The sequence below is a fragment of the Hyperolius riggenbachi genome, chromosome 7, assembly GCF_040937935.1.
Source record: "Hyperolius riggenbachi isolate aHypRig1 chromosome 7, aHypRig1.pri, whole genome shotgun sequence".
Classification (NCBI taxonomy): Eukaryota; Metazoa; Chordata; class Amphibia; order Anura; family Hyperoliidae; genus Hyperolius; species Hyperolius riggenbachi.
Window position 1 is genome coordinate 158,279,413 of NC_090652.1, and position 16,932 is coordinate 158,296,344.

The 16,932-nt window shown below is 43.0% G+C and overlaps 1 protein-coding gene across 1 annotated transcript in view; it reads right to left on the reverse strand.

Moving 5' to 3' along the window:
* Window positions 1–16,932, reverse strand: part of IQCK (IQ motif containing K) — a 175,298-nt gene that overhangs the window by 76,839 nt on the left and 81,527 nt on the right. The window contains exons 5-6 of the mRNA XM_068244799.1: window positions 13,913–13,965; window positions 13,529–13,606 (exon numbers count right to left, since the gene is read on the reverse strand). Of these exons, the coding sequence (XP_068100900.1) occupies window positions 13,529–13,606; window positions 13,913–13,965 (131 nt within the window). The remainder of the gene's footprint in view (window positions 1–13,528; window positions 13,607–13,912; window positions 13,966–16,932) is intronic.

Here is a 16,932-nt window from a genome sequence, read left to right on the forward strand (position 1 = left end):
TTTCTTTTCAGCCTTCGATCATTGGAAAAACGAAACCATCAGAATCGAAAAAAAAACCGAAACCGTGGGTGGTGATATTAACCGTATGACCGATTATTTCGGGATCGAAAAGGACAAAAGGCACAATCGAAACGAAGGTTTAAACGAAGGCAAAAACGAACCGTGTATTCCCAGCATAAGAGTGACAGACGTGTTGCACATGCTTTTAACTGTGATCATAAGACAGCAAACAAACGGCTCTCAAAAAGATATATTAAAAAAAGGGTTTGAGCTCAGAGATTAGAGTTCATAGCTATCCTTAGTAAATACCAGAAAGCAATTCCATAATTGTAAACACATCATGAGGTGTTAAGGCCCATTTAAAAATGGGCGCTAGGCTGGGCTGTGGCCGCTCTCTCTCTTTTTCAAGAGCCACGCGCGAACCGACGCACGCCACTCGTGCACAGGCCTGCCCCCCCTTTTGGACCCGTCCTCTTCTGCTGCGTCATTCCCCTCAGCTCTCGGTAGTGTCTCTGCATCCCTGCACATGCGCAGAACTGAAAAAGCACTGACACAAGGACATGGAAAGCAGAGACATTTGCCTATTATTAGGTAGGATTTTTTATTTCTATTTTCCACATACTGTTAATCTAATAGCAGACTTTGTTAAGCCACGTACACACGCCGGAATGAACTCGTGGCGTTGACATAGAATGCCTGGGTCGAGATCATGAGTGGTATACAGCGGTTGCCTGATGTCTGACTTAAAGATCCGGCACAGGGGATCTTTAGTGATCTTGACACCTGAGCACTGGCCAATCTCATTGTTCTACCTGCTCCCTCACACACGGGAATCTGCTCCATCGTGTGTCGCTCATTTTCTCTCCGTTGCCTCCATAGCAAAAGACGCATCACTAGCCTGAAGGCTAGTGACACATCTCCACAGTGTCGGCACTGCAATCTTGTCTATGGGATCATGTACCAATCCCTGCCGGGCGACAAAAATCCCTGTGTGGGGGGCTTAAGTGCTCTGCGCCTCAGCAGTCAAGGGATCAGAACTAGGCAATGAGATGCAAATAATTCCGATTTATTGGACAGCAGAGAATAAAGCCAGCGCTCACCACATGGGCTGCATTTGAATGACTTATCACCTCATTTGCACCACTTATATAGCTCAAATACACACACAGCAATCAAACAGATGCAAAACATATGCATAATTAAATACTTACCATGCAAACAGGAAAGCACTATGGGAGCTGCTAACCTGGTAGTTACAAAATTATGGAAACAAATACAGCCTTATACCTGTATTTGTTTCCATAATTTTGTAACTACCAGGTTAGCAGCTCCCATAGTGTTTTCCTGTTTGCATGGTAAGTATTTAATTATGCATATGTTTTGCATCTGTTTGATTGCTGAGTGTGTATTTGAGCTGTATAAGTGGTGCACATGAGGTGATAAGTTATTCAAATGCAGCCCATGTGGTGAGCTCTGGCTTTATTCTCTGCTGTCCATATTGAATGTAAGTTACACATTTTTGCTTAGCTGCTGCCAAGGTAAGGACATATGCTTTTATCTTAGGTTAGATAGTGTAGGACATCTGCTTCAGAGAATTACCTCAACGTTTGTGCAGATGACTAGTAGATTGTATTTTGCATGCAAACTATAATGGAAGCTAAACTTTCTCCATAAACCAGTATTGCATTGTTTGGATGCGGGGCGTGCATTTTTAGTCCAGGAGGGGCGGTGTACGCCACAGGGATTAACCATTCAATTGTAGTATTAGGTCAGGGATGCCCAGCCTTCTACCTGTATTTAATTCCAATTTATTGTAAATGTCATGTAGCTTGGACTTGGGCTAACCCAATGCAGGTCCTGCTGAATCTTACTGGCCCAATTCCAAGAGACATTCCATTGACTCTCTAATCAAAACAGGCATCAATTACAAATGAGAGGTTATTTGTTAAAAAAAAATAAATGTATAAACAGTTTAGGCCTGTCTAATGGATTGCAAGAAAGTATTATTTATATTTTAAACGGTCACAGATCTAAGTATTGGATAATAGGGAATGCTATAATGATTTCATTATTTATAGCTGCTCCCTCTGTGAAACAGATTGTGTGTTCTGATTAATTAATAAAAACAGACAGGCCATCAACATGCTATTTAATCTGAGCTTTTCTGAAAACAATTACACAATGGGTAAATCTGCATGTTGCCCAGTCATGTATGGTTGGAGTGGACAACCATCTGTCTGTACAGGTAACCCATGATCTTCAGGTTTTACTCTGCACAAGGAAAAAGTGATTGGCCAGGTTTGGATTTTTTCTGCCATATCCTGCTGTTTTTCCGAACACAGTCTGGTCTGGCATCAACTCTCCCCTAAGCAATAATAAACCGCTTATTCATAGTTCAAATGCCCTGTTGGTGGTCAAACCATTCCTGCACATCTGACCACCCTTGCATGTCTCTGCAGGACTTAAGGTAGCCATACACTGGTCGATTTGCCATCAGATTCGACCAACAGATAGATCCCTCTCTGATTGTCTCTGATGGCTGCCTTTACTGCAAACAGATTGTGAATCAGTTTCAGCACAAAACCGATCACAATCTGTGGAGCTGCCGCTGCCGCCTGCCTGCCAGCTATACATTACCTGATCTGGCCGGCGCGACTCCCCCGGTCTATCTTCTTCTCCGCGCTGGTCTCCGGTCCGGCTGGCTTGCTTCACTGAACTTCCTGTCCAGGGGAAGTTTAAACAGTAGAGAGCGCTCTACTGTTTAAACTTCCTGCCGGGACAGAAAGTTCAGTGAAGCTGGAGCCCGGAGCGGAGAAGAAGACAGTGGAGACTGGGGGAGTCACGCCAGCCGGAACAGGTAATGTATCTCCGCTGTATTGCGTCGGTCACACTCCCGACCCGCCGGCGATCGAGAAAAATCTTCCGCACTGACGGATTGACGGGAATCGATGGGAACGATTGATTTCGGACGGAAATCGATCGTTCTGTCAGCGTTTGCGTGACGATTTCACAGCAGATTCGAATCTGCTGTATATCGGGGGGAAAATCGTTAGGTGTATAGGCCCCTTTATGTGGTTACTATTCTTCCCTAGCAGCTCTGGATTGTTGGCTTTGGATCTCAGTAAGTATGCCAAGGGTCTTGTTTACTAAAGTTCCCTAATACTAGACAAAGCTGGAGAACAATGGATAATCCACGTACTCCAGAACATCTAGTCTTGATTTATAATCATTTCAAGATGTCCTATACTGTTACTAACAAACTGTTTTTACTTCAGGTATGTGTACAAAACAGCATAGCTACTACTTTGCTAACCATTTATAATGTTTGCTATGGTCTACTATGGCTCCCGACTCAAGCCAGTACGTAAAAACAGTAAGGAGACTTTGGGCAAGGCTCCCTAATGATCTAATGATCCTGGTTGCCCATGGAGCTTGCACTAAGTGGCTGCAAATCTGAAGCACTTTGAGTTCACCAGGAGAAAAGTGCAGTATATATGTTTAAAATAAGGTAAGGGTTGCAAAGCTCTGGCAACTCATAACAAACATTTTTAATAATAAAAAAAAATTCTAATATTTTGTAGGATTCCTCCAAGTGCTTTTTCTTCTATAACTACCAGAGGACCGCTCCACGCCAATTGGCGTGAACGCGGCGGGAGGCCCAGGACCGCCTAACGCCGATCGGTGTGCAGTCAGGATTGCGCTCGCTGAATAGGGATCCCCGCTTGAATGACGGAGCTCAGCTCCGTCATCAACCTCCCAACGGCGATCGACGCTAGAAGACTGTAAGATGAAACCGACGTCTATTTATATGGTATAGCGCTGCGATCTAAGGCAGCGCTGTACTAAGGACAGCCGCGTGACACGGCTGTCCCCCTGGGAGACACTGCAGTGATCGTCTGTCATAGGCTGAAGTCTATGACAGCTGATCATGGTGATTGGCTGGCATGCTAGGCAAAAAATATTAAACAAATGGTACAATTTATTTAAAAAATAATCACACGAATATTTATAAAAAAAATAAACATTGAGAGAGCGATCAGACCACACCAACAGAGAGTTCTGTTGGTGGGCAGAAAAGGGGGGGGGAATCACTTGTGTGCTGAGTTGTGCGGCCCTGCAGCTAAGCCTTAAAGCTGCAGTGACCCATTTTGTTAAAAATGGCCTGGTCTTTAGGGGGGTTTAAGCCTGTGGTCCTAAAGTGGTTAATCAAAAAACATACAGTTAACAGATTTGTTTTGCTCAGACAGCCTGTGTAATAAGCTAAACTAAGCTAAAAGGTCCCCTTCTGCAAAAGCTCTATCAACACACAATCTCCAGGCACTGTAAAGCCTTGTACAAAGATCTCTCACCTGCAAGAATCAGAACTCAATCCCTTGGGCAACAAGTCGGACCATAATATTGCTATGGCGGGAGGTGGACGGATGATGGTGTAGCGGGGGAAAGAACAATAGCCCTTGATCCTGTAGCTGGGGGTGGTCTGCGCATCCGCTTTTATAAAGACTTATAACTGCACATGCCCAGAGAGATCCCTGGCTGCGAGAGCACCATCACATAGATGCGCGGCTGTGTCTAGGCATAGTACATAGCGCACGACCCATCCAGGTTACACAGTTTAATTGGAGTGACGGTGGCATAAGAGAGGGGACCCGGAGGACACAGCGGGTCCTGAAAGACTACCCCATCTCCCCAAGTCTCTGTTAGCAGCCACAGAAAACTCGCCCTCCCCACTTTCACAGAGGCGCCACGCTAGTATTGACCACTACTTGGTTGCTCCTGCTTTTATGTGTTTTGTCTGAGGAAGCGGGCTTGTGTCCCGTGAAACGCGTTGCAGATCAAGTGTTTTTTGGGAGTTTTAAAATTGATTAAAAATCATATCCTTTACCATACATAGTGGTTGTTTGTTTTGTAGGGGAGGCAAATCCACCATTGCCACCCACATTTTAATTGGTTTTAATTGGCATTATTTTTATCCTGTTGGCGCCTCTGTTTTTTTCATTACGTGATTAATCCACCTGGTGGATAGGTGTGGACACCTTCTTTCTTCTACACAGAGAGCGACTTTTTAGCCTGAGCGGGGACAGGCCTAATCTCCCCGTCTGTGTTAAAAGTGGTTGCCTGAACGTGGCAACCCACACTTGTGAGTATAATTCTACTATTATCAATTTGACGCTAACTGTTTTACAATAATACACTATTGGGGGCTCTCGATTGTTCCTTTTTCTCTCTCTCCACTTTCACTTGTGTTCACCAAACAGTCCTGGATTCTCTGTCTCCAGTCATGGGGAGTCCCAGTCTTAGACAGCAGTTTGTGCGCAATACAAACCAGGGAACACACAGAGGATGCTCTACATAGTTGGGACGGACTGTTGGGGGAACTAGAAGTGAGTTGTACAATATGTCTGCTCTGTATAAATATGGGAAATAAATCATAATATAGCACTTTTACTAGATGCTGAGCTGTATAGGTATAGGAAAGGTTAAACCTACTGATATGCCATTAAGATATATTGGTCACTTTACAAGAACAGCTTGCACAGCTTAAAAGCCATGCCAGTTCTTCCTCTGCCTGCTACACTCCACGGAAGGCTGCAGGTCATCTAAAAATAGAAAAGTGTGTGAGGTCACTGGACCATCATACAGAGAATGAATTGGAAAAGAATCTGTCATTCATGGCATCAGGCAGCTGTTCCACTTGCTCAGGAGGGGAATCTGTCACTGACTCACACTACGAATAGGTTCTGTGTGAGTTAGCATATTCAAGGGACTCAAATACTCCAGGCTGGAAAAAGACAATCAGCAGGTAAAGTCTACTAATATGATACCAGTTCATGATTCACAATCATAGCCTTTGAATAAAGTACTTGAAACCAGTCTCCTTTACCTAATCAAGGGGTTGCAGATGTAACAAAAGCCATAGCAGCAATAGCGACTGCTATAGTGCCCTGGAGCAGAGGAGGTCCAAGTAGTTGTTATTGTCCTGTCTACCTCTTGTGTTCCTCCATCTTGTCACTTTACATCCATGTTTTGTACACACTCTATAATATCTGAGTGTGTATTGCCATGTCCACCCATATCCATGTGGTAGGGAAAGGTGCACTATTCACATAGTCTGGGCACCACATTTTGATATATGGCCCCATAATTTCAAGCTACACCACCTTTGTTTCAACGCACTAATGTTTAATATTAACGCAGCTCCCTGCACATTCATTTACGCAGGGTACACTCTAGCATCACCTATTATATGATGCAGCATCTCTGCCAATCTGCTTAGTAATCATAAAGCAGGAGCTGTCTAGTCTGTTACATATGCTGTTCATCTGAAACATAATTTCCTGCACTGAGAAAAAAAACAGTATGAGGGGTCTTTTACACTACATGCAATTGATGCAATTTTACATGTGATCAAAAAAATTCCAGAATGCTGCGTTTTTCTTCTTGTTTTGCTAGCATCCAGGGAAAATTGCAAGTGTAAAAGAAGCCTCATTCTGGCAGGAAAACCCTAACTCCCACCCCTGGCCATGAGGGTTGGTAATCTGCAGAAAGACTGTATAAGTGTGCCCCCAATATCCAGATTTATAAACAATAAGACATTTGAAACAGGAAAAGAGAGCAGCATAAGAATATGCTTTTGATTTTCGCAGGTGGTCAGTTTCTACCAGTTGTAATGATTCATCCCTTCTTGATCAATATTTATATGGACTATAAGGGCCCATTCGAACTTGTAATTGCAGTTTTGCACAGGTGATTTTACCGCAATTATTGTGGTAAAATCACTATACAAATTCATGTTTTTTTTGCGTTCGCAATTAGCGCAATAGCATGCTAATTGCGGTTGCTGCATGCACCGCACTGCCATATAGTTACAATTGCGCTAGAGTTTTAAAAAGTGCTTCGGTGTTTAGCGGTAAATGGACACTAATCGCCCTAGTGTGAATGGGCCCTTAGAAACCGTAAAAGATCACTTAGTTAGTCATGCTGCTCCTACCACTTTAGATAGAGCTATTACCTTATCTATTAGGGTTGACTGCAGACTCGGACAGAGATGACAGGGAAGACTGTATTGTTCGACAGTGAGGTACCTGTCTGTCTTCCATCTAATCCTATCTCACTTTCTGAGGAGCCCATGCAAATAGGGTCATCTACGTTATCCGTTTCAGAAAAGACTAAACAACGTTTTAAGAGTCTCTGTCTGCATTGTGGTGGTGATGGTCATCTGGTGATATCCTGTTCAGTAAAGAAAAGGAAAGCAGACAGGGAACACCTGGGTGTGGTTGGAGGAGATCAGGTATCTCTTCAGCTACATCAACGAGTACTGTTACCCTTTATGATTTCTTGGGGTAATCAGTTGTTTAGTGCCGAGGCCTTTCTAGGCAGTGGTTCTGTTGAGAATTTTATGATTATTGATTTAGCCAATCAGTTGGGAATTCCTGTGTTAGAATTTGGCTAATAAGATGTTTGTTACTGCCATTGACGATTCTCCCTTACAGGTTGGCTGTCTTCTTACCTCAACTCTTGAGGTGCAACTAAAGATTGGAGCTAACTATGAGGAGAAACAAGTTATTTTTACTGAAAACGCCCTCTGCTTCTATGATTCTAGAATTACCATGGTTAAGACTCCACAGTGCGTTGATTGGTGTAATGGTCAACTGATTAGCTGCTCAGAACATTGTCATAAAAACTGCTTGGAAATTGTACCAGTACAATTTAGAGGAAGGTCAAGGGTCCATTGGCTGGCTACTGCACTGAGGCCTTTTAACTGGAGGCTTGGTGTATATAAGGTTGGATGCTACAGTAGCTCAGGGCCTGTGATAGCGTTAAGATTCTTGAGCTAGCTGCTGGGCATTCTTTGCTTTAAAGAGAACTTGTCACGAAAATCTTAAAATTTAAAGCACATACAAATAAGAAGTACATTATGAGCCATAAATTATTTTTCTTCTATGTTGCTGTCACTTACAGTAGGTAGTAGAAATCTGACATTACCGACAGGTTTTGGGCTAGTCAATCTCTTCATGGAGGATTCTCAGCATGGCCTTTATTCTTTATAAAGACAATTTCTGAAAATTATGAATACAAAGATGCTGGCTAGCCTCCCTGCTCACCGCGCACTATTTTGGCAGTGGGATGGAGCAACTGCCATTCACTAAGTGCTTTTAAAAATAAAGAAAACCCTGAGAATGCTCGTATGAAAAGATGGGCTAGTCCAAAATCTGTCGGTAATGTCAGATTTCTACTACTTACTGTAAGAGACAGCAACATAGGAGAAAAGTAATTTATAGCTCATTTTACTCTGGGAGAAATGTACTTCTTATTTGTATGTGTTTTAAATTTTAAGATTTTCGCGACAGTTCCTCTTTAAGCTTTTTTATACTTGTCTGAGACCTTGTCTGAACCTTTGCCTGTCTACGGATTATTCAATTGTCTGCTGCCTGGACTGACTTCTGCCTCATCCCTTCTATCTGTCTGATCTTATATGTATGATCTTTGGCTTTCTGACTACGATATTGAATATGATAGTGACTGACAGCCATCTGTTATCTATGTATGACTTGGAACTGCTTGACTACGTTACTTGCCTGTGTTATTTCTTAGTGGGTATTGGTAAGGCTTGGGTGTAACCGAAGTCAGGTAGATACTACTCTGTCTCCTGTTCAAGCGTGGACACGCCACACAAGGTGAAGATTGCAGAGGTAGATTTGGGCATAGCGACCGATATAAGGCGGTGGATTTGCCAATCCTTACAGAGGGCCTGATACCACTGCTACGCTATGGATTGAATATGTATCAATAAAGAAACGATTTTAAGGGAGGACGGGTGTTGAGAGGACTTTGGACAGAGTTATGATTTCAACAAAAGTTATAGACTTTTTAATTGAAAAGATACTCTCCTAAAACAATTAAAAAAATATTTAGGGTTAATCATGCTCATACAATGCCCCAATAGTATACTGATCTGAGGAACCAACTGATTAACATTCTGAGGGTCTGCAGGGAGTTTTTCCTATCACAGTACTAATGCAACCAGTCTCATATTGCTGGACAGCTTTATTGTACAATAAAGAGCTACCTAATCCGGTAATAAAAGCTCCTCCATCACTTCAAATAAAACCTTTTAATTTCAAGTTGTTTCCATTTTACAGTGAGTTGTAATATTAGGATATGTCTGTCTTTTGTAGACAACAGACAATGGGCTTGATTCACAAAGCGGTGCTAACAGTTAGCACGCTGGTGAAAAGCCCTTTATCACGCCTAAACTCAGTTTAGGCATGATAAGTTTAGGTGTGATAAGTTTAGGTGTGATAAGTTTAGGCATGATAAGTTTAGGTGTGATAAGTTCAGGCATGATAAGTTTAAGCACCAACTGCGTTAGCACCGCAGTGCACAGCTGATCAAAAGTTTTGCGCTAGCAAAGTCTGGTGCACTTCGTATAGAGTTTAATGGCGCTGCTTTGCGTGCGGGACTTTGCATGCTATCTACACTTATCTAAACTTAGCATGCCTAAACTTATCACACCTAAACTTATCACACCTAAACTTATCACGCCTAAACTGGCTTTTCACCAGTGTGGTGCAAAGGTTATCATGCCTAAAGTCTTTTAGGTGTGATAACTGAGTTATCACCGTTTTGTGAATCAGGCCCAATATGTATTAGATCCATCCAGAAGTTTACAGGGAAGGCATTTTAATCTGACAGTGACATGTAATTTGTAAGCTGTCTCTTTGTGTTCTGTCAATCACAGCTGATGTAAGGGATGGAGGCAGCACTGTGGCGAAGTGTTTAGCACTCTTGCCTCGCAGCTCTACAGTCTTGGGTTTAAATCTCACAAATGGAATTTATGTGTTGCTATCATTATTATGCATTTATAAAGTGCCATAATTTTACAGAAGTTTACAGAGTACACAGAACAAGTCATGTAACTAATGTGGACTATATAATTTTGCCTTCTTAAAACAAACTGTAACCAAGGATTGTACTTTATCCCAATCAGTAGCTGACCTCCCCTTTCCTATGAGAAATATTTACCTTTTTTTGAATAGATCATCAGGAGGGGGTCTGTATGGCTAATATTGTGGTGAAATCCCTCCCCCAGAGTGATGTCAGGACCTAGGCACTGACAGTTTCCTGTATGTGAACGTTGTTTCATTGTGGGAAATAACAGCTGTTTCCAACTGCCAAGCAACAAGTATTTCTTTCTGTGCATATGTATATCTATAAAAAACAACAACCTTGTAGCCAATTGCAATGTTAGTGGGCATGCTTATAAATAGTTAAAACAGTTTATAAAAAGTTGGTGCTGTCTAATTTTTTTCTTGTCTGCCAGTAGTAAAGATGATGACGTGCAGGCTGATTGTGGACCAAAAAACATGAACAAATTACATAGCGAATATCAATCATTTTTTGTGAATATCAATCAAGTTCCTGAGCAACTGTGGTTTCCCATGATGCATCACTCTCAAATATGCAAATCATCTCTATATGCCCCTGAAAGCCAGCCACACTACAGGCCAGTTCAAGTTACAATGGGTACCCCAGGCAAAAGTTACAATGGGTACCCCAGGCAAAATTAACCCGGGGGCATCCCTGACACCATCCCCCAAAACAGCACTAGGGGCCCCTTTGTAGCTGTCATATTACCCCACCAACCCACATGGCCCTCACGCCAGCTGCTGGCCCAGCGCCCAGGTCTCTACCAGCTCTACAGTGGTCCCTGGGGTGCCTGCAAAGTTTACCACAGCGTAGCAACTCACCTCTCCTGGGTGGTGTACTTTTTCATTAGTCAGTGCATTCCATCCTGACCTGAGGAAGCGTAAGCCGTCTCACACAAAACTAGTTGTCAAAGCCTTTTACAATAAAATAACAGCTTTAATACTGAAACTCCACTGGTTTTTAATGTTGCCAGCACACACTGAGCCTATAGTGTTGCTTTTATCTCCCATGTGGCTGCAATACCAGGCGTCACCGCTTACACTTGCATGCACGCTGAGCCGCACTGCGTACACAGCAATGGGATACTCAGCTGCACTTGCAGGCAATCTCGGCACCTGCAGCACTCATAGCGCTAAACCACCTTCACAGTGGCAAGGACCACCCACAGAGACCAACCAGATCAAATGATTGACATCACCCAGGCCGGCCAGGAGAGGAGATTCTGTTGATACCTCTGAGCCCTGTCCCCGGCCCTAAGAGAGACGCAAGTGTTACTTGGTGCTTTTCTAATCCCACAGCCCCATTCAATCAGGTGAGATCTGTCTAAATGGCCAGCGGCCATCTATAGTGCGTACTGCAGGCACTCTCCCTTTTGTATTTTTTTTTTCTTTATGTAATAACAGAAAATGTGACCAGTAGGGCCTGAGAAGATGCGACCAGTGCGGCTGAAGATGGGAGTGCACGGACTAATAGAAAAGTGCACTACCCAAGGCAGGTGAGTCACTACTCTGCTGAGAATTTTGCAAGCGCCCCAGGGACCACTATAAAGTTGGGAGGAGACCTTGGGTCCCCGGCAGCCCTCAGGGGCCTTGGGGCAATTGCTTCAGTTGCCCCTAAGGTTGCGCCAGCCCTGGGCACACATCCAGAACTGCTGGTGTATAGTGAGCTTATAGCTTAAACATTTTACAGAGCCACATCAATCCAACATGCATACAGCCTGTTTCAGACTTTCTAGTCCTCATCAGTGCATGCCATGAATTGATATGGCTATCTGGGATAGGGCTGTATAAGCTATAGGCTCAACTATAAACCAGCAGTTCTGGATGTGGGCCTGGCTTTCATTTGTTTTTGCTACATGTTGCCACGCCCAATTAAGTGGGTGGTGGCAGGGAGTTAAAGGGTTCCAGAATTATGAAGTGAGGATAATATGGAAGGCAACATTGCAGTCTTCCTTTTATACATTTCTTTTGCTCCTATTGTTCGTGTACCTTTTGTATTCTAAATCGACCAGCTACATGCTTGTTCCAGGTTTTTGATGCAGAAATTATCGAAGCAAAAAGGTCAGGCAAGTGACACATTTTAAATCCCAGCTACTTTTATTTAAACCCACACATTTAAGCCCACAATTAAACAATGCAAATTCCAGTAGCTAACAATAGCAGTACAGTAGAGTCTCGACTATCCGGCACCAAGAAGAATACATGCCAGCCTACATGTCTCAGTATCCCTGCATTACAGCGGGAACCATGTGTTTTGTGTGTGAGAAGGTTAACTGAGTGAAAATAGGATTCTGTAAGGTGAAAAATTTTAATTCAAGGTACAAAAATCACGCAAATGGCAATTTTTTATCAATTTCTGAAAATCTTCTTAAAAATCTTCAAAACTATTTGTATTAATAATTAAGATCAATTCAGTGACTGAGCAGTGTTCGAACACTCACGCACTAAAGGTGACCACACAATAGATTTTCCTGGGGGTTTTTTTATAAAAAGAATCAGTTGGGCAGAAAAAGTTTTGTTTTTTCGAGCAAGAAATGTGATCAAACTCCTGTTTCCCACTCTCAGTCAACTGGGAGTGGCAAAAAAAAAATTCTGATCAAATTTTCAAAAAATGTAATGGTCTAGGATAGATAGCAAATTTCTTGATTTATAGACCCAAGCAATTTTTCCAAAGTTTTCGATATTTGTTTCCACAATTGGGTAAAAGTCAAACGCGTGTAATATATTGATTAGATGTTTCAAAAGTTACAACCAATTGGAAAAATTGTAGTTCTCAAATCAAATCAAAAGAAATATATATAAAAATGGTATGGTGAGTGTCCACCTTAACCCTTTCCAACCCTTTTTCCTGATCACTAAATCACACTTTGAGCCATGTAGAGGGACACCAAGCTTTACCTAATCCTGCAGTGGTACCCCTACAGCAAGCCCAATTGCACCCACATACTATTTATACTATATTATGAGACTCGGCTTCGGTGGATGGGGCTAGACTTAGTTTGACACTTTGATCTGTAGTGGATGACACTGTGATAGATTTTAAGGCCAATGTTGGACATAGTCTACCATAGGCTTGGAAAGGGTTAAGAGTGAGTTAAAACACTGAGGTCTTGTTGCTGAAAGTCAAATCAAATCAAAGATAGCTTTATTATCATGACCAAGATTCATATGGGTATTGCCAAAGCAAGGGGAAAAGGGGGACATGGAAGGGGGTGGGGTAGGGGGACAATGGGTAAAAGTTCCTACTTGCTTAGTTCCTGCTTTCTTTCCAGGCACACTGAGATTTCTAAGCAACAAGTTGCACCATAAATACTCCTTGTACCAAGTGACAAATGGTGAATGAGGACCTAACCAGAACCTCCCTTAGCAACCAGTACGTCTCAGCACATCTGACTGCAAAGCCACAGTCCAGAAAACTGATGCCAACGCCAGATCAGTTTTGTTTTCGTTTTTTTTAGTTAACAGCTGAATTGTTTTTTGGACAGACACTTCACCATTAAGACATTATATTGGCAATGAAGATTACATAGGTTGTATTATTTGCCTGGTAGTAACAATATCCCTTTCATATGTGAAAATAGTAACCAGCAATCTGCACTTACTGTTCCTTCAGCCACTCCTGAACAAATGGAATTTCAAAGAAGTCTTTAGAGTCTTCATCTCTCCTTCCGGGATTACGACTGAAACAGAAGTAGAATTATTGAAGCCCTTAGTGTGAAATGTGTTTTATTTGTAAATATTGGCCATGATTCACAAAGCTTCTTTGCCTGTTTTCACCTTATCTATGTTACATTTTAAGCCCTCAAAGAAAAAAAAATATAGAAAAGAAAAGTAATATTGAAATGAAGTTAATCAGGAAGAACTTACTTGGAGTGATTATTTTGCTTGTAAATGTACTGAACGTTATTTTTATTAATTCTGAGAAAAAGAAGACATTTATAAGAAGTTTTGTGAATTGACAGCATAAATGTGAGAAAAATACTTACTTGTAGAGCCATTGGGTGAGAAAATCACATGCAATGAATTTTGTTCTTTTTCTCTGGAATAAAAAAATATTACTTTGTTACATGTTGTCATGACCACAGTCTACTGCATTTAGGGCTAGTTCACAGGGCTCAGTTGTGTGGCAAAATAATTCTGCATGCCAACTCACTGCCCATACAGTTCTATGGGGCCGTTCACAGTGCAACATTGTAACATACTGTGTCATTCTAACTTAATAATATATAAGTATAGTGCTTTTCTCCTGTCGGACTCAAAGCGCTCAAGAGCTGCAGCCACTGGAACGTGCTCAAGAGGTCACCCTGCAGAGTTAGGCAGTCTTGCCTAAGGACTCCTTACTGAATAGGTACTGACCCTAGCCAAGATTGCTGCATGCAGGCTTTGTATTAAAGCAAACCTGAAGCAAGAAACCTATGATATACTGTAAGGAATTGTATGTGTAGTATGATAATTATGCTAATGAAAAGAACATTAGTGTGAGGATCCGATGAGCTGCCTGCACAGGCTGGTAGCCTTTTGACCACTGTTCAGGTCTGCATTCTGCAGGTCTCTGGAAGAGAGACCTTTTGTCAGTATTGCAGCTTGCTGCTGAAGAATTTGCATACGTTTGTCATGCAAATTGCCTAGCCACATCCCTTGTAGGCCTGCTCTATATATACCATGTAATATCACAGACCTTTGCTGGTCATAAGAGTTAGATCCTGTGTAACACTCGCCGGGAGTGTCAGCCTTGCTCTTTGTTGAAGATTAGCCTAGAGTAATCCTTGGAAACTGCACTGGGCAGGTTTCCATAGTGCAGTTAGGATTGCTTATCTGTTTTGTTTGTCTGTTGCAATTGTCCTGTCCCAGCGGTGGTCGACAGGAAATCGTTCTGTGTGTCTGGGTGCTAACCGAAACAGCGGTTGTTACTGGTAGCCCCTTCTGATCTGTTTCCCTGGATCGCACTAGCATCCTGCGCTAGTGCTGTGGATCCTTCTGTTCTGCTACTCTGTACTTGGATCGCACTAGCCTCTTGCGCTAGTGCTGTGGATCCTTCTGTTCTGCTACTCTGTACCTGGATCGCACTAGCCTCTTGCGCTAGTGCTGTGGATCCTTCTGTTCTGCTACTCTGTACCTGGATCGCACTAGCATCCTGCGCTAGTGCTGTGGATCCTTCTGTTCTGCTACTCTGTACCTGGATCGCACTAGCATTCTGCGCTAGTGCTGTGGATCCTTCTGTTCTGCTATTCTGTACCTGGATCGCACTAGCATCTTGCGCTAGCGCTGTGGATCCTTCTGTACTGTCTTCCTGGATCGTGCTAGCCACTTTCACTAGTGCTGTGGATCCTATCGTTCGCTTATCCATGTTTTCGGGTGTCTGTCTTGTCTGCTACGAACGCTTGCTGGAGGCTCGGTGAGGTAACCGTTAAGCAAGCGCTCGCGTCCTCTGTTTCATGTTTGTCTGTCGGTGGTTAGTTAGGCGTGTTTGTCTCTATTGTGCTTATCACGTGGAGACCGCGCATAAACGCGTGCACTGTTGCGAATGAGTGCGGTGTTTGCGTTTAGCTAGCGTTTGTTATTTTCCGTATCTCCTCATTGTATGATTTGCTGTGCCTTTGCTACTCTCGTGCTCTGCCTTGCTGTAACCTTGTGTCACGTCTGGCGATCGCACCTCTCGCGATCGCGTTCCTACTTCATACCTGCTGTGGTGTGTGCACCGTCGCGGGTTGGCGACTAGTTTGGTGCACACACATACAATCTGTCTCTGTGTTCATTCTCAATCGCCTCTCTTGCGATTGCGTTCCGTCCCTTCGTGCAATTCCTGTCTGGCGTGTGTGGTAGGGGAGAGGAGCTGTTCCTCTGCACTCCACAACTCCCCCTGTCGACAGGAATTTCCCTCTACAGGTGCATTGCACCTTTTGCTGGGTTTCCGCAAATTATACGTTTGTGGAGGATTTCCGCAGTGTCAGCGCACACGTCTTGTGCACTGATCACGGAGAGAATTCCACAATCGTTACAGTATGACCAGCCCAAGCAAAATTCCCAGTGTAGCGGGAATTTCTGATTTGTACGATTTTGTCGAGTATGGGTCCTGTGTCTTTAAGAGCTTTAAAAGGCTAAACTCAGAGACCAAAGTGGAATTTCTCTCTGAATGTGTGAGGTTTTGCCTGGATCCCACCTTTCAGATTGCTGATCCGTCCACGTCGGCTCTTCAGTTTGCCTATGTGCTCTTAAAAGGCGATCTGTTCACCTGGGCGTATGATGTGCTAAAAAACAATTCTTGGAATGATAATCTGTATCAGTTTCTTGCAGTGATATTCTCTCACTGGTTTGGACTGCCTGGCTTACTACCTGCTCTGATTGAATGTGTAGCTGCTGATAAGTCAGCTGATCTTTCCCTTCCATGCAAAACCATTCAGTATGATAATGATGTTGATCTGTCTCCTGGTTTTTTGCCTCAATCCAAAGCTTATGTGGATCCTACTATAGGTAGGATCGCACACTATATTAAAGCAGTTAAAAAATCTGTTCTTGTTCCTGAACTCCACCCATATGGAGATTATCTGGATACTGGCCTGTTTGAACCTCCATTTGCCTCATGGGACATTGAGGCCTTGATGGAGGAATTTGATTTTGATTGGAAAGCCTTTTGCGATTTTTACATCGCAAAAAGCGAAGATGTCTTGAATGATTGTCTTGATTCTATGTACCTATTGATTGATTCCGATGAATGTGACGAGGGTGATGTGGATCTGATGATTTATGTATGGCAGACGATTTTGGATGAGTTGCACACACACCAACCAATTGATTCCAATAAAGAGACATCGTTGTCGGATGATTGTTCCTGCCTTTCTGGGGTAAAGCATGTGAGTCGTGACATTGTGCGATCTGAAGTGAGTGGGTGCGCCACTGTGGTTGATTCCTGTGCGAATCCTGGAGGATTCTCTCCTGACTGCGTGCAGTTTAAATCTGTGCGATCTGATGCCTGTTTCTCTGATGTTCCTGTAGATTGTGATCAGCA